This window comes from Arachis hypogaea, chromosome 9 (assembly GCF_003086295.3).
Source record: "Arachis hypogaea cultivar Tifrunner chromosome 9, arahy.Tifrunner.gnm2.J5K5, whole genome shotgun sequence".
Lineage (NCBI taxonomy): Eukaryota > Viridiplantae > Streptophyta > Magnoliopsida > Fabales > Fabaceae > Arachis > Arachis hypogaea.
Genome location: NC_092044.1, coordinates 22779732 through 22802925, shown reverse-complemented (window position 1 = coordinate 22802925; position 23194 = coordinate 22779732). Strand labels below are relative to the sequence as shown.

At 39.7% G+C, this 23194-nt stretch overlaps 1 protein-coding gene and 1 non-coding gene across 2 annotated transcripts; both read right to left on the bottom strand.

The window, feature by feature from the left end:
• Window positions 1–1485: 1485 nt before the first annotated feature.
• Window positions 1486–2778, bottom strand: LOC112709008 (protein ANTAGONIST OF LIKE HETEROCHROMATIN PROTEIN 1). The gene is made up of 3 exons (XM_025760919.2): window positions 2359–2778; window positions 2051–2276; window positions 1486–1958 (listed from the first exon to the last, which is right to left on the bottom strand). The coding sequence occupies exons 1-3, from the start codon at window positions 2776–2778 to the stop codon at window positions 1486–1488; spliced, it is 1119 nt and encodes a 372-aa protein (XP_025616704.2).
• A 17085-nt stretch (window positions 2779–19863) lies between these two features.
• LOC112713452 (small nucleolar RNA R71) lies at window positions 19864–19971 on the bottom strand. The gene has a single exon (XR_003158425.1). It is a non-coding gene; the product is annotated as a small nucleolar RNA R71 (small nucleolar RNA).
• Window positions 19972–23194: the final 3223 nt, after the last annotated feature.

Below are 23194 nucleotides of genomic sequence, written 5' to 3'. Positions count from 1 at the left end.
AAAAAGTCTAATAAGTTTTAGCAAAAGAGACCATAATATGCTAACAACTAAGACCACCAACGACACCCAACAATAGCTAAAAGTTTTCCATTATATCTCGTGCGAATGCTGCCTTTTCTTCGTCCAAACTCCAAAAGGTTGCCTTCAATTCTGGATTCTGCACAAATTTCTTTGCAATTTGCACGATCTCCATTGTGTTAAAACCAAGACTCTTTAGCGTTCGGCCAAGATTCACTTGCTCATTAACACCAGACATTGCATTGGCTAGAACCTGCACATGCTTTCCTTGATCCTCAACCGCAGCTTTAAAAGTTTCAGCTAAGTTTGATAGGACTGCAGCATCATTGTTTTTCTTAGTTGCAGTGTGACGTCCTTGGTTTTTCTCACTTGAAGAGGCAAACGAGGTTGAAAAGGTATTGGGTAGTTCGCTCTCGGCAGCTGCTAAGTCCTCCATGTCAACATCATCTCCAGCTAAACCCAAGCCACCAGCTGTGGCCGCAGCAAATGTAGAACCCGGTGTGACATCTTCTTCAGCATCTTTTCCACTGCATGCATCAAGACCAGTAGCTCTATCCTTGCCAAAAATACCCCCAAGACGTTCAAACAACGGAAATGGCTTGCCTGGAGTGTAGAGTGTAACATTGCGGCCCTGTACAACATAAAACAAAGCATCCAATTACATGAAAATTAAAAAGTTCTTGCTAAGAAGAATGATTAAATGCGTAAAAATTACTATCTCACCTTTCCCCAAGCTTCCAATACTTGTTTACTATCCACTTCAACACACATCTTTTCAGAATTCCACCCAAAACCACTACAACCCAACATCTCAGCCACAAACATATATTTTTCTTTCAGGCGCTTGTGTTTGTTTCTGATGTGCTTCACAGTGAGACCACATCCAGGGAACTTCTCATTCATCTTATCCGCCAGCTTTTGAAATGCCCCTGGCTTAAATTGACCGGCATCTGCCCTCTTGCCTTCAACAACCAATTCCTCCATGAACGCCACAAATTGTTCAGTTTCTTGTTCAGTCCATTGGCGGGGTGTGGAGGCCATTTGCTGCTAGCTAATCTTTATGCACAATAACAAATAAAGTAAACCATGGCAGCATAATTACTATCAAAATTAGAGTTCAATGGTATTAGAATTAGCTTTAGAATTACTTACAGCAAAGTAAAACCTACTAGCAAATGTAGTGCAGAAAAGTACTACCTCGAAATTATAAGTGCAGTACAATTAAAATAATCAGTAGCACAATATTAACATCTTCAAAGATTTCAATACTTTTCTAGAATTTTGACATCTTTTTGAAACAATTAAAACAAACCCTTGTCTAATTATATGTTTAATTAGAATACAAATTATGAATCCGAGTTGGCAAATACATATTGCATAAAGAAAAAAGCTTAAATGAATTCAAATACAATAATCTATAGTCTAGGACAATTGCAAACATAACAAAACTAGCAAAGCATAAAAACTTTACGCGCCACGTTCTCCTCTCCATATTTCCCACATCTCGGTTGCTAGGTCCTCACGCCATTGAGTCCACTCATGGCTACTTTCCACAACATCAATAGTGTCAGCTTCATCAACAATAGTATCATCTCCTACCGGTATGTGTTCTGGCAAAAGAGTTGCATCTTCTTCGGGATCAACATCCATGTTCATACGAATAAAATTTTGTAAAAAACAACAAGCAATAATAATGTGGCTTTGAACCCTAATAGGATAGAACGAGGGACTTCGTAGAATTGCCCATCTTTTCTTAAGCAACCCAAAGCACCGCTCAATCACATTTCTAGCCGAAGAATGCTTCTTATTAAATAACTCTAGACGATTTTGTGGTGCCCGATGACCTTGAACCCACTCATTCACATGATAGCGAACATTTCTATAAGGAGATAAAAATCCTCTCCCATTGGTATAGCCAGCATCCACTAAGTAATAACACCCTAAAACGAAAGGATGGAAAAATATAAGAAATACATTGTAATTCTCATAAACAATAGTTATTATTCTTTTCAAAAGATTACTCTAGACATACCAATAGGTATTTTCAAGCCATTACGTCGAGTAATAGCATCCCTAAGTACCCTTGAATCAGATGCCGATCCTTCCCAACCGCTAAGAACATAGACAAAATTCATGTTCCGATTGCAGACTCCTAAGACATTGGTGGATATTCTAGATTTCCTCGTCCGATATCTGGATTTATCACTCTTCGGGACTGTGACATCTATGTAAGTTCCATCTAATGCTCCTAGACAACCCTATCAAATATATAAAAAAAAACAGTTATTACACGCAGAGTAAACTTGACCAATAAACATTGGAGCTACATACACGACCTACCTTGAACCATTTCCATCTGGGATCTACACAATCTTCCGGTACAGGGTCTGCCTTTGCAAATAAGATACTTTGGACACGCAAAACCGAACACAATACCTTGTGAAAATACCTACTAATAGTTTCACCAGACCTATAGAACCTAACTTGTACGCTCCGATTTTTGGTATGGTGAGCTAATATGATTAAGAAAGTAGCTACTTGCTCGCCTATGCCAACATGACCGTCTTCGTCTAATCCACCTTGAACTTGTAGCAATTCACATAAAGTTGCAAATGCATTTAAACTCATTCTTAACTCCCATATGCAATTTCTATCTCCACCCTCCCCAATGATATTATCTAATGCATCTCGCCTTAATGGCAATGTGTTCACTCTTCGACCAATCGAAGTATGACCCCGCCTTCTATTCCTAATATACATATATAAAGTAACTAAAAAAAGCAGCATTAACGTGTCAAATTGCATTCTCATAATCCAGTAATATCCAACACATAGCTTAATTTGTTCAGAACGATCCATCATCACTTCCTAAGAAACAATAACAAGTAAATACATAAATGAAGAACTCTAATAACTTGAGAGAATAGGAAAAATACTCAATTAAACTAAAAATAGAAAAAATTCACATTACATAAGCATATACTCACATAATCAAAGTCAAAGCATACTAATAGAGTTCAAAACTAATTAAATAGAAAAGGCATGATTGAAATCTAATTAAATACATATCAATAAAATTATCAGCTGAAAAATAATTAAGGGTTTTAATATGAAATTTCTAAAAAATAATACTTTAAGATAGGTGATTGATAACTTTCTAAAACAAAATTGATTCTGACTACTATCACAATGAAACAAGATCCAAATTTGTAAATTAACATATCAATTTCTACAAACAATTATCATCCAACTTATTTAATTTCTACAAACACATAATACAAACAATTTGATCAACAATTTAGTAAGCAGTTTAATAAGCAATTTTATAAACACAATACAAATAAATTGCCCTCTAGCATTCCTCAAAGACAATAATTAAAAAGCTGACCTTTTAATAATTTGATAAGCAATTTCATTAACATATTAATCAGCAATTTCAACAATATTTTTATCACTAGTTTTATCAACAATCAGGTACAATAACAAGAGCAAATTGATAGCAGAATTTCATTTATCACAACAGCAAAATCTCCTTCTACAACTCTTTTTTTTATGACCTAAGCAATTTTCTTAAACAATTGGGTCCACTCTTTTCTTTGTTCAGGCCGTGGCCAGGGTACACCCAGGAATTCCATTGCCTTACAATTCGATAGTTCACATACCCATACACTAGAATAGCACTCAATCAACAATAACACATATTATCAATAATCAACCATCTCTGTCATTTTATCTGGCCCGTTTCTATTATATATAATAATTATAACTAATATTAACTTGGCAAACAAAAAATTCCCTTAAGATTCCATTATTTACTATTATTCAATTAGCACCAACAGCAGCACAACAAACGGTAGGTGTGGCTCCCTCCACCTAATGATGATAATGATTTCTTTAGTAAAAGACAAGGTAGGTAATACATATGAGTCATCAAGACTATAAATCTCGTGCATTATCCTACTATATAATTTTTTCCATCCAAACAATAATAATAGAGAAAAATACCAGAGGCAACAATGCAAAGGACAGCTAGGAGGAGGCTAATACGGCTGCGGGATGAAGAGGCAAAGGGGGTAGAGCAGCAAAACAAGCTCACCACTACCGGAGCACAGCCCGCAATAAGCAGAGAGGAGAGTCGGTGGGAAACGGAGATGATGTGCGACGGTGGTACAGCTTCGATGGTGGATTGAGCAATTGCAGAAGAAGAAACACTTGTTAGGGTTTGTAATTAAAAAGGGAGATACTTGGAATTTTAGAAAATGAATAAGGATAAAATAGTCTAAAAAAAAGAATGCAGATCCGTGTCCTTCACCCAAAATCCGTGTCTCGCCATTTTCTTGAGACATGAAATACATGTATGTTGTGTATGTTTGTGTGTAAGCGTGTCCTTCTTATTTTTGTGTCTCACAAACCAAACAATAGACACGTCCCACCGTGTCTATGTCTTGGCAAGACATGGACATCAAACAAACGGGGTGATAGAGCCTGAAAGACGGACTGATTGTACTTCTGTGCATTCTCTGTATAGGTGTGTATGTGCTATTAGGATATCTGATTGATATATATGGCATAAGCGTTTGTGACCATGCATTTGGAACTTAAAGCATTAGACCTGCGATATTGAGACTGATCAACTTAATATCACTTGTTTGGTGTGTATAGGGACCAGATGTCGACTCGCGGACGCGGTCACGGGCAAGGTAGAGGTAGAACCGGCACCGTTACTCCTGCCCCCATAGGGACTGATCCAGTAGATTTTATGGCTGCCCTGGGAAATATGGCTACAGCTATGCAGGTGACAGCCGAGGCATTGGGTAATCAGATAAATCAGGGTAATCATGGGAACAATAATGATGAGGACGGTCCTATGACACTTGCTACATTTTTGAAAGTTCACCCTCCGACTTTTAGGGGAACCTCAAATCCCACTGATGCAGATAATTGGATTCAGGCTATGGAAAGGGCGTTGCAGACCCAACAGGTTCCTGAGGAGCAATGGGTTGAATTTGGAACTTATCAATTGCAAGGTGAAGCTCAGTATTGGTGGCAGGGAACCCGACGTATCCTGCAGCCTGATGGTATTGTAATTCCTTGAGAAGTTTTTTGGACAGAATTCTATAAGAAATACTTTCCTAATTCAGTCAGAAATGCCAAGGAACTTGAATTAATGTAGTTAAAACAAGGACAGATGACTATTGCTGAGTATACTAGTAAGTTTGAGGAGTTGTGTCGCTTTTCTCGTATCTGTCAAGGTGCGCCTGAAGATTTTGCTGAATGGAAATGTATTAAATATAAAGGAGGTCTTTGGAGTGATATTCTGAGCTTCGTTGCTCCAATGGAGATCAGGATATTTTCTGAATTGGTGAATAAGAGTAGGGTGGCTGAGGATTGTGTGAGGAAGGCGGCAACAGAGAAAGAGAGTTTGAGGGTACCTTTTCAGAGGCCTTCAGGGAGGAGCTTTGCTCTAAGAGGTAGGAATTTCAAGCGTCGAGGCTTTGTTCTGCAGCAAACTCAGGGTCAAGATAATTACAGAAGGCCGAATACTAATGTCAATCAGGGAAGAAGGTTTGTGAAGCAGCCACAGCAGGATCTGAATTGTCAGAAGTGTGGAAGGTATCATCCTGGAGTTCCATGCAGATTAGGAATTAGAGTATGCTATTCCTGTGGACAGCCCGGACACATGGCCACTAATTGCCTAGAGAAGAAGAAGTATGAGATTGGTAGGGTGCAGCAGCCGGGGAGAGTATACACCACTTCTACCATAGGTGCTGAGGGATCTGAGACACTGATTAGAGGTAATTGTGAAATAGCTGGTAAAATCTTAAATACTTTATTTGATTCAGGAGCAAGTCATTCATTTATTGCATTTGAAAAGGCCCATGAGTTAGGATTGAGAATGGTGGTTTTAGGTTATGATTTGAAAGTATATAATGCTACTCATGAAGCTATAGTGACTAGGATAGGATGTCCACAAGTTCCCTTTCGAGTGCAATAGCGTGAGTTTGTGCATGATTTAATTTATTTGCCTATGACTGATCTTGATCTCATTTTGGGATTGGATTGGTTATCCAAGAATCATGTTTTGCTTGATTGTTCTGAGAAATTAGTACAGTTTATGCCGGAAGGGTCAGAAGCACCGATTGTGGTGAATAGTTACTATTTGAATTCTATGATAGTAAACTGTTCTGGAACTGAGTGTCAGGGTATTATGTTATTAACTACGGGAGTATCAGGTGATGATCAGATTTTAGAGCAGATTCCGGTTGTATGTGAATTTCCAGATGTGTTTTCGGATGATATTAATGAATTTCCATCCAACCGGGAAGTTAAATTCGCAATTGAGTTGGTACCTGGAACCGGTCCGATTTCGATTACTCCTTACAGGATGTCACCTTTAGAAATGGTTGAATTGAAAGCTCAGCTGGAAGATCTATTGGGTAAGCATTTTATTCGACCAAGTGTTTCTCCGTGGGGAGCGCCAGTGTTACTGGTAAAGAAGAAGAATGGGAGTATGCGATTGTGTATCGATTATCGGTAATTAAATAAGATCACTGTGAAGAAAAAATATTCGTTGCCTAGAATTGACGACCTAATGGATCAGTTACAAGGTGCCGGTGTGTTTTCTAAGATTGATCTGCGATCCGGTTATCATCAGATAAGGGTTAGAGACGAGGATATTTCGAAAACTGCTTTCAGGACCCGTTATGGTCATTATGAGTATACAGTGATGTCTTTCGGGTTAACAAATGCCCCGGTAGTATATCTGGATTATATGAACAGGATTTTCCGACCGTATCTAGACAAGTTTGTTATTGTCTTCATTGATGACATTCTTGTTTATTCTAAGACTGAAAAGGAGCATGCTGACCACTTGCGAACTGTGCTGCAAATTCTGAGAGACAGGAAGCTATATGCTAAGTTATCTAAATGCGAGTTCTGGAAGAGTGAAGTGAAGTTTCTTGGTCACGTGGTAAGTAAGCAGGGAATAGCTGTGGATCTTGCTAAGGTGGAAGCAGTGATGAATTGGGAGCGACCAACTTCAGTGACAGAGATCAGGAGTTTCCTAGGTTTGGCGGGGTATTATCGGAGATTCATTAAGGGATTTTCACAGCTCGCCTTACCTTTAACTAAGTTGACTAGGAAGGATACGCCTTTTATCTGGACTCCAAAGTGTGAAGAGAGTTTCCAAGCATTGAAGCACAGGTTGACTACTGCACCCGTATTGGTATTACCTGAACTAAGTGAACCATTTGAAGTGTACTATGATGCATCTCTGAAAGGTTTGGGGTGTGTTCTAATACAGCACCAGAATGTTGTAGCATACGCCTCACGGCAATTAAGGCCGCATGAGATGAATTATCCGACACATGATTTGGAACTTGCTGCTGTTGTGTTTGCTTTAAAGATCTAGAGGCACTATCTCTATGGCGTTAAGTTTTATGTTTTCTCAGACCATAAGAGTTTGAAGTATTTTTTTTTAGCAGAAAGAGTTGAATATGCGTCAAAGGAGGTGGATGGAGCTTTTGAAAGATTATGATTTTGAATTGAATTATCATCCAGGAAAAGCGAACGTTGTGGCGGACGCCTTGAGTCGGAAGTCTTTATATGCAGCTTGGATGATGCTACGGGAGGAAGAGTTACTGAAAGCATTTCACGGTTTAAATTTGGGAGTTAGAAAAGAATTTGGAACTCTATGTTTGAGTTAGTTGCAGATTTCAAGTGATTTTAAATCAGAACTTTTGAAGGCTCATCAAGACAGTGAAGCGTTACATAAGGTATTACCAGCAGTTGAACAGGGAAAACAATGGAGAATGTCAGAAGGTCAGGATGGTTTATGGAGGTTTAAGAACCGGATTGTTGTGCCTGATGTTGGAGACCTACGACAAAGTATCTTGAAGGAAGCCATAAGAGTGGGTTCTCAATTCATCCAGGGAGTACCAAAATGTATCAGGATCTGAAAGTGATGTTCTGGTGGCCAGGGATGAAGAATGATGTGGCATTGCACGTATCTAAATGTTTAACATGTCAAAAGGTTAAGATTGAGCATCAGAGACCATCGGGGACCCTTCAGCCTTTGGAGATTCCACAATGGAAATGGGAGAGTATTGCAATGGATTTTGTAATAGGTTTGCCTAGAACCCGGTCTGGTTGTGATGCTATTTGGGTGGTTGTGGATCGACTAACAAAATCAGCTCATTTTCTTCCTATCCAAATAAGTTGCACAATGGAGGAATTTGCTCGAATGTATATCAAAGAGATTGTTAGGTTACATGGCATGCCTTCTACCATTATATCTGATAGGGATCCTCGTTTTACATCAAGGTTCTGGGGAGCTTTTCAGCGTGCATTTGGGACTCAGTTAAGCTTGAGTACTACGTATCACCCTCAGACAGATGGTCAGTCAGAGAGAACTATTCAGACCTTGGAGGATATGCTAAGGGCTTGTGTTTTGGACCAGCCGGCGAGCTGGAATCGATATATGCCATTAGTGGAATTTGCTTATAATAATAGCTATCATGCGAGTATCGGAATGGCTCCATATGAAGCTCTGTATGGCAGGAAATGTCAATCTCCACTATGTTGGTATGAAACTGGAGAAAGGAGTTTATTAAGGCCTGAGATGATAACTGAAACGACTGAGCAAATAAAGAAGATTCGTAATCGAATGCTTATAGCCCAAAGCCGTCAGAAGAGTTATGCAGATCAAAGGCGGTAGCCTTTGGAGATTGAAGAAGGAGAACATGTCTTTCTGAAGGTAACACCAACCACTGGAGTGGGAAGAGCTATTAAGACTAAGAAACTGAATCCCCGTTATATTAGTCCGTTTGAGATCCTGAAAAGAATTGGACCAGTGGCTTATAAAATTGCCTTACTGCTGTATCTTTCGAATCTGCATGACGTGTACCATGTATCACAGCTTCAAAAGTATACTCCTGATGCAAGTCATGTTCTAGAACCAGAACCAATCCAAGTGACAGAAGATCTAACACTTCCAGTAATTCCGGTAAGAATTGATGACACTAGTGTTAAGCGATTACGAGGAAGAAAAGTATCATTGGTAAAAGTAGCCTGGAGTCGAGCTGGTATTGAGGAACATACCTGGGAACTCGAATCAGATATGCGAAAGGACTATCCACATCTCTTTTCAAGTAACTAGATTTGAATTTTGAGGGCAAAATTCTTTATTAGGTGGGTAGGATGTAAACTCCGGTTAAATTAGTAAATAATTAGTCAATAAATTAGTTTTTAATAAGGAAGATTAGAAATGCAAATATTATATCAAATTAGGATAGAGCTCAACGAAACGAGAATTTTGACACTAATTTCGAAGAAATCGGTCCAAAATTAGGCCGAACGGGCCGAACCGGTTGAACCGGGCCCGTGGGCTCAATCGGCCCAGCATTTAATGAACTCAAGCCACTCTTTTTCCCCATTCATCAGAGGCAGCGCTGAAACACATTTGGGGGAAGAGAGAAACGAAGAACGTTTCCAACCCTTATGGTAAATTCAATTTGCCGTAACTCCTTCGTCTGAGCTCCGATTATCGCACCATTTGTGGCCACGCGTTCACCACGTCGAGCTCTACATTTCTACCAGAACAATTTCATAGTTAACTCGTTATTTTACACTCAGCCTTCATTTCCCCCAATCTTTGAGTTTTGAAAAGGAATGTTGAATTTCTTTGATTTCTGATGTTTTAGGATCCAATTAGCTTGAGAAAAGCGTTTACTCTTGCTTATGTGAAGCTTGGGTAAGGTGAGGATATGATAATTCTATTTTAATTTCATTAAATTTGAGCTTTGAGTATTAAATTGGATATATATGTGTTACAAATGTGTATTAGGTTGTGAATAAATAATTGGAGTTTGAAATTATGAGACAATGCCATATAAGACAACTCAGGTAAGCAATTCTAAAGGCCGAAGTCTTTGAAAGACCTTACTGCTAAAAGGTAGGCAAGTAAGTAGGCTCTGAAAGCCGGTGGGGTTCTACTCTACTAGAAAACGTTGATTTATCAACCTTCTTTGCCAAAGTAATGATCTTTGACAGAGAGAATCTTTTTTAATAAAACTTCACCAGCATGTCCGCTTTCTCATCCTTCTTCAGAATCATATTAGATTAGCCGAGAAACTTCTTTTGATGCATTATCTCTAGCAGGCTTGAAGTGAAGAATGAGTACCAAGAATAGGGGTCTTCGGGGCAGCATAGCATGGAGCTTTTTTAGGCTAACCTACACGCCCAAGTAATGAAAGGGCTGCTGGTGCCTCGTTTCCGTGTTCGGGGGTTCCTTTATTGGAACTTGGAGGAAGCTGATTAATTGAATTTTGAAGGGGCTGCCTTGGTTTTAAATAATTTACTTTGGTCGTTACGTGGAAATCGGCTAAGGTATGGTTTAGGTTTCTTGTATTTAATACATAATGTTCTGTGAAAACTTAGGCTAGATGACCATAGGATAAGTTGGATTGCATGTGTATATTTAATATTTAGTATCTTGTTGATGAATATGGTTGGTTTGGTGCTTGAGGATTAATCGGTGATTTAGTGAATTATTGATTTTGAGGTATAATTATTGTGGAGGTTGTTGTGATAATGAGGTATTTTGTGTTATGAGCCTAGGATTTGTGAACTATGATTTTTAGTTGAATTTTGGTTGTTGGATTTGAATTTTGTATGAGTATAATTGTTGATTTGAGGTAGATTTATTGTGGTGATTGTTATGACGATAAGGAATGGTATGTTGGATTGAACAGAAAGCAGGTTTGGACCCGAAAAGGGTGGCAAAGTCCGAGTTTTAGAGGAGATGCTGCCAAAATTTTATAAAAATTAGAGATTTTGTTTATATGATTATTTAAAAAGATTTAGATTCAAAAGTTATATGGTTTGATTTAGAGTTACTAAGAAAATGAGCATGTTTTAAGTTTGATTCATTTAGAAAAGAATGAACTATGTTTTGAATAGGAACTATTGATGGACGGAATGGGAGGTGTGACAATGAAGGATAAGGATTGAACATAATTGACGTATAATGATGAATGAGATGCGATTGAGAATGATGTGGATGTTGATAAATTATAATTGAATTATTTATATGGCTTATGAATTTGAATAATCTGAGATACGAGATTCCCTGGATCAAGTGTCGTGGCTTGCCACCACGTGTACCAGGTTGAATACTCGATACTCTGTTGACCCTACGACGTAAGTGTGACCAGGCACTATATAAATTCCCGGGTATGTTACCCCCATTAAGCAATATTGATTATTTGAGATAAAGCTATGCATAGACTCTTGAGGATGCACATCGGGGGACAGTCTAAGTGCAATTCAGACTTGTCGGGTTGGCTGGATAACCGACAGATGAGCCTCATCAGCCATAGGACAGACATGCATCATGTGCATATTACTTGAATTACTTGCTTGTGCTTTAATTTGGTGTGTCTACATGTACTTGCCATGTTAAATGTATATTTGTTACCTGCAGTATTTGTAACCTTCTTGTGCTTGCCTTTAGCTGTCTATTTGTCTGTGAAAATGCATGATGGAGTTGGAGGTATGGAGGAATGACAGTATGAGATTTAGAATTAAGATTAAGTTAAGTTAGGTATAGATGCTCATAGAAAACCATCTTTTATGGCTTCTGTTTAATACTTTAAGCTCTATAATCTGAGTGTCAGCGTTCTAGGATTGCCTCTGGCATTCCCAGGACCTTATATATTATATGTGTAGCACCTTTACCATACTGAGAACCTCCGGTTCTCATTCCATACTATGTTGTTGATTTTCAGATGCAGATCGAGAGGCATCTCGTTAGGCATCTGGACTCTTGAAGCGAAGTGGTTACTGGGTTATTTTGTTATGCTATGATATATATATATATATATATATATGTCGTAAATATTCACTTGTAGCATACCATATCTCAATGGATTGGCGTAATTTTTCTACTGCATGTACATTTCCATAATGATGGTGTTTTTCCAAAATAAAACTTTGTTGTTCAGCATCTTGAACAAGCCACCCCTTAGACGGTATGGTTAAAAGATCGTCGACCCCTAAGGAAATGGATGTAACAGTAGCTTGCCGGAACCCCAAAGTTTTTACTTGATCCAGTATATGTGATGTATATGCCATTCCGAAGTGATCTATTAATCTACTAATAAGTCGCTTAATGGCAGTTCCACCGATATATATATATATATATATATATATATATATATATATATATGTACTTAGCTTTCTCTCCATATAACTTATTCTTTTTGATCCTCCTAGAGGTGTATGGAGAGGTAGGATTTTGTTTATGTACATTTGGGTTTTGGATATGTATATATATGTATATATGTGTGTATATTCTCCGGCCAATCTTGACTTTGCAGGCTGAGTCAGGAGCTTGTTATTTTGTATCCTTGGCACTCTATTCCTACTTCTGTTATCTTATGTTTAACAGTTATTGTTTTCTTAGCATGCAAGTTAACTCGTTCCTTGATCATTGCGCTTTTATTTTGCGATTTTTTTTATTTTCCCTATTTTTCAAGGCTCCCAGTCTATTACAATTCTTCTGTTATTATATGTATATATTATTTTAGAGGTCGTACTACCACTCCACCTCTGTTTTACGACTTAAGCGTAAAGCTTAGTGTGGTATGGTGTTACAAAAGTTAAATTACATAGACCGTACTTATTTAAAATTATAAAAAATTAATTAAAAACATTAAATTATTAATTTTTCATAATCAAATAAATATAATTAATCATATGAATAATAAAATACTAAAAAGTTTAGATCAATTTAAATTTTATATTATAAGGCAAGCACAGACAATGCCAAGGACCTGGAAGTCTTACACCCCACCATGGTGGATGAACAATTTGAAGACGGACATACTGCATCTGAGTTCGAGCCAGAATCTCATAACGATGACCGAGCACTTGCGCTACCCTACCACGAGAAAGAATAAGCGCCCCCCATGGGGAAGGAACATCAGAAAACCCCATCCACGATAAATTCACTCAGAAGTCCACTCACCTGAGGTGGAGGAACATCCTTATCCAATGGAGATATTAGGACTAATACATAGATATCATGGTCGATTGGAACAGGTCGATCAGAAGGCTGAATGACACCGAGAAGCAGAAAGAGAATCAAAAGTAAGTACGCCGACGAAGAGAGCTGGAGGAAAACCTCTCAAAGTTAAAGGCCGATCTTCAAAATCGGAGCTATAGGACGGATCGGGAAGAAAGTCCTCTAGGAGGGGAGGATCCGTTCATTGAAGAGATCATGCGAGCCAGGGTTCCAGAAACTTTAAAACCCTCGACATGGATCTCTATGACGGAATAACCAACCCGAGACATCACCTTAGAAATTTTAAAAGTCGGATGTATTTAGCTTATGCGTCTGATGTGACTCGTTGCAAAGCTTTCCTGACAACAATGACAAAAGAAACAATGAAGTGGTTTGACAACTTACCACCAAGGATGGTAACCTAATTTGATGACCTGGCAAGGAAGTTTCTTACCCGATTTTCAATACAGAAAGACAAAGTCAAGCATGCTCTAAGCCTGCTGGGGGTCAAACAAGGAGTCGGAGAAATCCTCCGTGATTATATAGAGAGATTCAACAAAGATTGCTTAGAAATACAAAATTTACCTCCTGAAGCAATAATAATGGGTTTGGTTAATGACCTTAGGGTGGGGTCGTTCTCGCTCAATATCTAAACGACACCCGACTTCCTTCTATGAAGTACAAGAGCTAAACCTCCTTACCAAGCTTGAGATAAGGAAAATGAGGCTAAGAAAAAGGAGTACAACTTGGAAAAATCTCGAAGATACTACAACTACACCCCGCTCTGAGTTTCTCTTGTTGATGTTTACAGGGAGATCTGTCACACCAAAAAGCTTTCACCCGCTTGCCCCATCAAGCACAAAAAGGTTGGAAGTCAGTTAGAATATTACGAATACCACAAGCTATATGGACATTCTACTAATGACTGTTATGACTTAAAGAACTTCATAGAAAAGTTGGCCAGGGAAGGTTGGCTAGAAAGGTACTTGGCCGAGAGGTCAGACGACCCAAGAAAAAGTAAAAGAGATCACAATGACGAAGGACGACCGACCCCCACAAACTCCTAAGAGGCACATACTCATGCTAAATGGAGGATTTTTGCAAGAGGGGAAATCACCAAATACTCGCGTAAAATGCATCTCAAAGAAGTATATCAAGTGGGGGTAGATAGTAAAACTCCTGACTTACCAACAATCTCATTTACCAAAGAAGATCCACTAGGGGTCACATCAGGCCACGATGACCCTGTGGTAATTATAGCGATTCTCGCTAATGCCAATCTACATAAATCTTTCGTGGACCAAGGGAGTTCGGCTGACATACTGTTTAAACCTGCTTTTGACAAGCTCAAACTAGAATAAAAGGATTTAAAAGCATATCCGAACAACCTTTTTGTGTTGGGGGACACACCGATCCGACCTCTTAGATTCATCTCGATATACACCACCTTTGGTAAAGGCACAATGTCAAGAACGTTAAGCTTTGACTACATTGTGCATCATATCCGCTTACAATGCCTTAATAGGTCGGACCACTTTAACCCGACTAGATGCAGTTGTCTCTAATCCCCACCTACGAATGAAGTTCCCAACTGTAGAAGAAAAGATAGAAAAAGTACAAATCAGGGATCATGCTGAAAAGACAACAAGTATAGAGGCCAACCTCGAGAAAGGTCTAAAGGCACAACTCGTTGATCTCTTACGAAGGAACTCCAACATCTTTGCGTGAAAAGCCTCTGATATACCTGGTATAGATCCTGACCTCATGTCTCACAAACTCGCCGTTTATCCAAGCTCTCAACCTATTCAGCAAAAGCGACGAAAACTCGGTCCTGAAAGAACACAGGTCATGGAAGAATAGGTGCAAGCCTTAATCTTGGTTTATAAGAGAGGTAAAGTATCCTTTGTGGCTGGCTAATGTGGTCCTTGTAAAAAAACAGAATGGAAAATGGAGAATGTGTGTTGATTATATCGACCTCAACAAAGCTTGCCTCAAGGATCCATACCCTCTCCCCAGCATTGACGCCCTGGTTGACTCAGCTTCAGGGTATAGGTATTTGTCCTTTATGGACGCATACTCGGGATATAATCAAATCTCAGTGTATAAGCCAGACCAGGAAAAGACTTCTTTCATCACTCCAAAGCTAACTATTGTTATGTAGTGTTGCCTTTCGAACTAAAGAATGCTGGAGCTATATACCATGAATAACATGTTTTCATCCTACCTTGGAAAACTAATGGAGCTAGTGGACAATATGCTCATCAAGATCCAAGATGACCTCGCTCTTTTGACCGACCTATCTGAGGTATTCTCCATAATAAGGAAGCATAGGATGAGGTTAAATCCTATAAAATGCACCTTTGCAATGGAGGTTGGGAAGTTCTTAGGCTTCATGCTCACTCAAAGAGGCATTGAGGCCAACCCAGATAAGTGCACAACGATATTGGAGATAAAAAGCCCGACTTATCTCAAGGAAGTCCAACAATTAAATGGGAAGTTGGCTGCGTTATCCAAGTTTCTAGCAGGATCGGCCCTGAAATCTCTACCCTTGTTCCCAATCCTTAAAAAAAGGAAACAATTTTAATGGACTTAGGAATGTGAACAAGCCTTCCAAAACTTTAAAACGTTCCTAAGCCAACCCTCAATCCTCACCCGACTTGCTCTAGGAGAAGAGCTCATCCTCTACCTAGCATTAGCAAGTCGTGCTATGGCCTCAGCCCTGGTTCGAGAAGATGAACACAGACAACAACCCATCTACTTTGGAAGCTGATGAGCGGATAATTTGTATGCTTTTTGGCATTGTTTTTAGTATGTTTTTGGTATGATATAGTTAGTTTTTAGTATATTTTTATTAGTCTTTAGTTAAAATTCACTTTTCTGGACTTTACTATGAGTTTGTATGTTTTTCTGTGATTTCAGGTATTTTCTGGCTGAAATTGAGGGACCTGAGCAAAAATCTGATTCAGAGACTAAAAAGGACTGCAGATGCTGTTGGATTCTGACCTCCCTGCACTCGAAGTGGATTTTCTGGAGCTACAGAAGCCCAATTGGCGCGCTCTCAACGGCGTTGGAAAGTAGACATCCTGGGCTTTCCCGCAATATATGATAGTCCATACTTTGCCCAAGATTTGATGGCCCAAACCGGCGTTCAAAGTCACCCTCAGAAATCCCAGCGTTAAACGCCGGAACTGGCACCCAAATGGGAGTTAAACGCCCAAACTGGCATAAAAGCTGGCGTTTAACTTCAAGAGAAGTCTCTGCACGAAAAATGTTTCATTGCTCAGCCCAAGCACACACCAAGTGGGCCCGGAAGTGGATTTTTATGTCATTTACTCATTTCTGTACACCTTAGGCTACTAGTTTTCTATAAGTAGGACCTTTTACTATTGTATTTATATATCGGGGGATTGTTTTAGATCCTTTGATCATCTTTGGACATTTAGTTCTTAGATTATTGGGAGGCTGGCCATTCGGCCATGCCTAGACCTTATGCTTATGTATTTTCAACGGTGGAGTTTCTACACACCATAGATTAAGGTGTGGAGCTCTGCTGTACCTCGAGTATTAATGCAATTACTATTGTTCTTCCATTCAATTCCGCTTGTTCTTTATCCAAGATATTACTTGTTATTCAACTTGATGAATGTGATGATCCGTGACACTCATCATCATTCTCACCCATGAACAAGGTGATTGACAACCACTCTTGTTCTACAAGCGATCAAGGCTCTAGTGAATATCTCTTGGATTCCTGATTGCACGATGCATGGTTGATCGCCTGACAACCGAGTGCTCGTCTGACAAACGAGCCAACCATTCCGTGAGATCAGAGTCTTCGTGGTATAGGCGAGAACTGATGGCAGCATTCAAGAGAATCCGGAAAGTCTAACCTTATCTGTGGTATTCTGAGTAGGATTCAATGACTGAATGACTGTGACGTGCTTCAAACTCCTGAAGGCGGGGCGTTAGTGACAGACGCAAAAGAATCACTGGATTCTATTCCGGCCTGATTGAGAACCGACAGATGAATTCCGCTATGCTGTGACAGAGCATATGCAATCGCTTTCACTGAGAGGATGGGAGGTAGCCACTGACAACGGTGAAACCCTTGCTTAAGCTTGCCATGGAAAGGAGTAAGAAGGATTGGATGAAGACAGTAGGAAAGCAGAGAGACGGAAGGGAAGGCATCTTCATGCGCTTATCTGAAGTTCCTACCAATGAATTACATAAGTATCTCTATCTTTACCTTTGTGTTATTTTCGTTCATCACCATTACCATTTGAGTTTGCCTGACTAAGATTTACAAGATGACCATAGCTTGCTTCAATACTAACAATCTCCGTGGGATCGACCCTTACTCGCGTAAGGTTTATTACTTGGACGACCCAGTGCACTTGCTGGTTAGTTGTGCGAAGTTGTGTAATGCCATGGTACTGAACTACCAAGTTTTTGGGGTTCATGACCGGGGATTATGAGAGTTGTGAAAAAGTATTGTTCACAATTTCGCGCACCAAGTTTTTGGCGCCGTTGCCGGGGATTGTTCAAGTTTTGAGCAAGCTTTTGGTAACATCAGTGCCAAGATCCGGCAACAACACCAAGTTTTTGGCGTTATTGCGAGGGATTGTTCAAGTTTGGACAACTGACGGTTCATCTTGTTGCTTAGATTAGGTATTTATTTTTTTCGAAATTCTTGAAGATGAATTCTAGAGTTTCATGATGATTTGTTGAAATCTGGCTGGCTGAGAAGCCATGTCTAATCTCATTGGACCGAGGTTTCAACTTATCACCACAAGAGCTTATTGATTTTTTATCAATCTTGCTTTTGGAGCAGTGATCTGCTAAGGCTTGGCTGGCCTCTGGCCATGTCTAGTGTTTTGGACCGAAGCTTTCTTTGAAAGCTTGGCTGGCTGTGAAGCCATGTCTAATTCCTGGACCGGAGTCTTAGACTAGCATTGCACTGATTCCTGGAATTCTCATTAAGAATTTTGATACCTTTTTCCACTTAATTTTCGAAAAAAACACAAAAAAATCAAAAAAATCATAAAATCCAAAAATAATTCTTGTTTGAGTCTAGTGTCTCATGTTAAGTTTGGTGTCAATTGCATGTTTCTGTTCTTATTGCATTCATGCATGTGTCTTAAGAATCTTCAAGTAATTCTTGATGATTTTCGTGCTCTGATCTTTGAATTCTATTGACTTGAGTGTCTCATTTGCATTTTCATTTTGTTAGTGTCAGTAGTATCCAAACTGCTAAGTTTGGTGTCTTGCATGCATTGTTATTTGATTCTTGTTGCATTTTGATTTTTCCTTATTATTAAAAATCCAAAAATATTTTTAATTTGTGTCTTTTCAAGTCAATAATACAGAGAATTGAAGATTCAGAACATACAGCAAAGGAATTGCACAGAAAAAGCTGGGCGTTCAAAACGCCCAGTGAAGAAGGACAGACTGGCGTTTAAACGCCAGCCAGGGTACCTGGTTGGGCGTTTAACGCCCAAAAGGGTAGCATTTTGGGCGTTAAACGCCAGAATGTGCACCATTCTGGGCGTTTAACGCCAGGATGGCTAGAAGGGAAGATTTTGTTTTCAAATCAAATTTTTTCTAAGTTTTCAAAATCTTTTCAAAATCAAATATTTTTCAAATCAATTTTCCAATCAAATCTTCTTCAAAACCAATTTCTTTCCATTTTTAAAGATACTTACTATCAATTAATGATTTGATTCAACATTTCAAGTATGTTACCTTTTCTGTTGAGAAAGGTTTAATGTTTGAATCATATCTTTTCTTGTTAGTCAAGTTTTTAATTTTCAAATCAAATCTTTTTAAAATGTTTTTCAAATCATATTTTCTCAATCACATCTTTTTAAAACTAATCATATCTTCTTAACCACATCTTTTCCAAAATAGTTTCAATCAAATCTTTTTGATTTCTAATTTCAAAATCTTTTTCAAAAATCACTTGATTTCTTTTCCATTTTCATTTTCAAAAATTAAATAATGTTTTTCAAAAATGTTTTCAAAATTTTTCACTTAATTTTTGAAAAATTACTTCCCTCCTTCTCACATCCTTCTATTTATGGACTAACGCTATTCCTTAATGCAAAATTCGAACTCCATCTTCTCTGATAAGTTCAAATTTTCTACTTCTGTCTTCTACTCTTCTTTTCCTCTGACACCTAAAGGAATCTCTATACTGTGACATAGAGGATTCCACATTTTCTTGTTCTCTTCTCTTTCTTATGAGCAGGAGCAAAGACAAAGGCATTCTTGTTGAGGCTGATCCTGAACCTGAAAGGACCTTGAAGAGAAAGCTCAGAGAAGCCAAAGCACAACTCTCTTTAGAGCACCTGAACGAATTCTTCAAAGAAGAAGAACTCATGGCAGCCGAAAACAACAACAATGCCAACAATGCAAGGAAGGTGCTGGGTGACTTTACTGCACCTACTCCCGACTTCTATGGGAGAAGCATCTCTATCCCTGCCATTGGAGCAAACAACTTTGAGCTTAAGCCTCAATTAGTTTCTCTAATGCAACAGAATTGCAAGTTCCATGGACTTCCATTGGAAGATCCTCATCAGTTTTTGGCTGAGTTCTTGCAAATCTGTGACACTGTCAAGACTAATGGGGTTGACCCTGAGGTCTATAGACTAATGCTATTCCCTTTTGCTGTAAGAGACAGAGCTAGAACATGGTTGGATTCTCAACCTAAAGAAAGCCTGGACTCTTGGGAAAAGCTAGTCAATGCCTTCTTGGCAAAGTTCTTTCCACCTCAAAAATTGAGTAAGCTTAGAGTGGAAGTCCAAACCTTCAGACAGAAGGAAGGAGAATCCCTCTATGAAGCTTGGGAAAGATACAAATAATTGATCAGAAAGTGTCCTTCTGACATGCTTTCTGAATGGAGCATCATAGGTATTTTCTATGATGGTCTCTCTGAACTGTCCAAGATGTCTTTGGATAGCTCTGTTGGAGGCTCTCTTCATCTGAAGAAGACGCCTGCAGAGGCTCAGGAACTGATTGAAATGGTTGCAAATAACCAATTCATGTACACTTCTGAAAGAAATCCTGTGAACAATGGGACTAGTCAGAAGAAAGGAGTTCTTGAAATTGACACTCTGAATGCCATTTTGGCTCAGAACAAAATATTGACTCAACAAGTCAATATGATTTCTCAAAGTCTGTCTGAAATGCAAAATGCACCAAGCAGTACTAAGGAAGCTTCATCTGAGGAAGAAGCTTATGATCCTGAGAATCCTTCAATGGAAGAGGTGAATTACATGGGAGAACCCTATGGAAACACCTACAATCCTTCATGGAGGAATAATCCAAATCTCTCATGGAAGGATCTACAGAGACCTCAACAAGGTTTCAATAACAATAATGGTAGAAGAAGCAGGTTTAGCAATAGCAAGCCTTTTCCATCATCTTCTCAGCAACAGACAGAGAGCTCTAAGCAGAATACCTCTGACTTAGCAACAATGGTCTCTGATCTAATCAAAACCACTCAAAGTTTCATGACTGAAACAAGGTCCTCCATCAGAAATTTGGAAGGACAAGTGGGTCAGCTGAGCAAGAAAATTACTGAACTCCCTCCTAGTACTCTTCCAAGCAATACAGAAGAAAATCCAAAAGGAGAGTGCAAGGCCATCAACATGGCCGAATTTTGGGAGGAAGAAGAGGCAGTGAACGCCACTGAGGAAGACCTCACTGGGCGTCCACTGGCCTCCAATGAGTTCCCCAATGAGGAACCATGGGAATCTGAGGCTCAAAATGAGACCATAGAGATTCCATTGGACTTACTTCTGCCATTCATGAGCTCTGATGAGTATTCTTCCTCTGAAGAGGATGAGTATGTCACTGAAGAGCAAGTTGCTAAATACCTTGGAGCAATCATGAAGCTAAATGACAAGTTATTTGGAAATGAGACTTGGGAGGATGAACCCCCTTTGCTCACCAAAGAACTAGATGACTTGTCTAGGCAGAAACTGCCTCAAAAGAGGCAGGATCCTGGGAAGTTTTCTATACCTTGTACCATAGGCACCATGACCTTCAAGAAGGCCTTGTGTGACTTAGGGTCAAGTGTAAACCTCATGCCCCTCTCTGTAATGGAGAAATTAGGGATCTTTGAGGTGCAAGCTGCAAAAATCTCACTAGAGATGGCAGACAACTCAAGAAAACAAGCCTATGGACTTGTGGAGGATGTTCTAGTCAAAGTTGAAGACCATTACATCCCTACTGATTTCATAGTCCTAGAGACTGGGAAGAGCATGGATGAGTCCATCATCCTTGGCAGACCCTTCCTAGCCACTGCAAGGGCTGTGATTGATGTTGATAGAGGAGAGTTGATCATTCAAGTGAATGAAGAATCCTTGGTGTTTAAAGCCTAAGGATATCCCTCTGTCATCATGGAGAGGAAGCATGAAGAGCTTCTCTCAAAACAGAGCCAAACAGAGCCCCCACAGTCAAACTCTAAGTTTGGTGTTGGGAGGCCACAGCCAAACTCTAAGTTTGGTGTTGAACCCCCACATTCAAACTCTAAGTTTGGTGTTGGGAAGTTCCAACACGGTTCTAAGTATCTGTGAGGCTCCATGAGAGTCCTCTATCAAGCTAATGACAGTAAAGAAGCGCTTGTTGGGAGGCAACCCAATGTTTTATAATTAACCATTTTCTTTTGTTATTTTCTCCTTTTTGTAGGTTGATGATCATAAGAAGTCACAAAAACAATGAAAAAAAGCAAAAACAGAATGAAAAATAGGAAGAAAAACAGCACACCCTGGAGGACGCACCCACTGGCGTTTAAACGCCAGTGAGGTTAGCTGGTGGGCGTTTAACGCCCAGTCTGGCACCATTCTGGGCGTTTAACGCCAGAAAGGGGCACCAGACTGGCGTTAAACGCCAGAAAGAGGCAAGATGCTGGCGTTAAACGCCAGAAATGGGCACCAGCCCGGCGTTTAACGCCAGAAATGGCTCAAAACGTGTTTTTGAGTGCCATTAGGTGCAGGGATGACTTTTCCTTGACACCTAAGGATCTGTGGACCCCACAGGATCCCCACCTACCCTACCACTCTCTCTCTTCTTCACCAATCACCTCAACACCTCTTCCCCAAAAACCCCTCACCTATCAAATCCCATCTTTCTCTTCACCACTCACATCCATCCTTCATAAAACCCCACCTACCCCACCATTCAAATTCAAACCACTTTCCCACCCAAACCCACCCTCTAATGGCCGAACATCTCTCTCCCCCTCTCCTATATAAACCATCCTTCACTCCTTCATTTTCACACACCTTAAACACTACTTCTTCTCCCTTTTGGCCGAACACATAGCCATTCCCTTTCTCCTCATTTCTTCTTCTTCTACTCTCTTCTTTCTTCTCTTGCTCGAGGACGAGCAAACATTTTAAGTTTGGTGTGGTAAAATCATTACTTTTTGTTTTTCCATAACCATTTATGGCATCCAAGGCCGGAGAAACCTCTAGAAAGAGGAAAGGGAAGGCAAAGGCTTCCACCTCCGAGTCATGGGAGATGGAGAGATTCATCTCAAGGGTGCATCAAGACCATTTCTATGAAGTTGTGGCCTTGAAGAAGGTGATCCCCGAGGTCCCTTTTTCACTCAAAAAGGGTGAATATCCGGAGATCCGACATGAGATCCGAAGAAGAGGTTGGGAAGTTCTTACCAACCCCATTCAACAAGTCGGAATCTTGATGGTTCAAGAGTTCTATGCCAATGCATGGATCACCAAGAACCATGACCAAAGTGTGAACCCGAATCCAAAGAATTACCTTACTATGGTTCGGGGGAAATACTTGGATTTTAGTCCGGAGAGTGTGAGGGTGGCGTTCAACTTGCCTATGATGCAAGGAGATGAACATCCTTACACTAGAAGGGTCAACTTTGATCAAAGGTTGGACCAAGTCCTCACAGTCATATGTGAAGAGGGAGCCCAATGGAAGAGAGATTCAAGAGGAAAGCCGGTTCAATTGAGAAGGCATGACCTCAAGCCCGTGGCTAGAGGATGGTTAGAGTTTATACAACGCTCAATCATTCCCACTAGCAACCGGTCCGAAGTTACCATAGACCGGGCTATCATGATCCATAGCATCATGATTGGA

Coding starts and splice junctions, on each gene's coding strand:
- LOC112709008 (XM_025760919.2), bottom strand. CDS start 2,778: ATGTATATTAGGAATAGAAGGCGGGGTCATACTTCGATTGGTCGAAGA. Junction 2,277..2,358: donor CCAGATGGAAATGGTTCAAG/GTAGGTCGTGTA, acceptor TATATTTGATAG/GGTTGTCTAGGAGCATTAGA. Junction 1,959..2,050: donor TGGCTTGAAAATACCTATTG/GTATGTCTAGAG, acceptor CTTTCGTTTTAG/GGTGTTATTACTTAGTGGAT.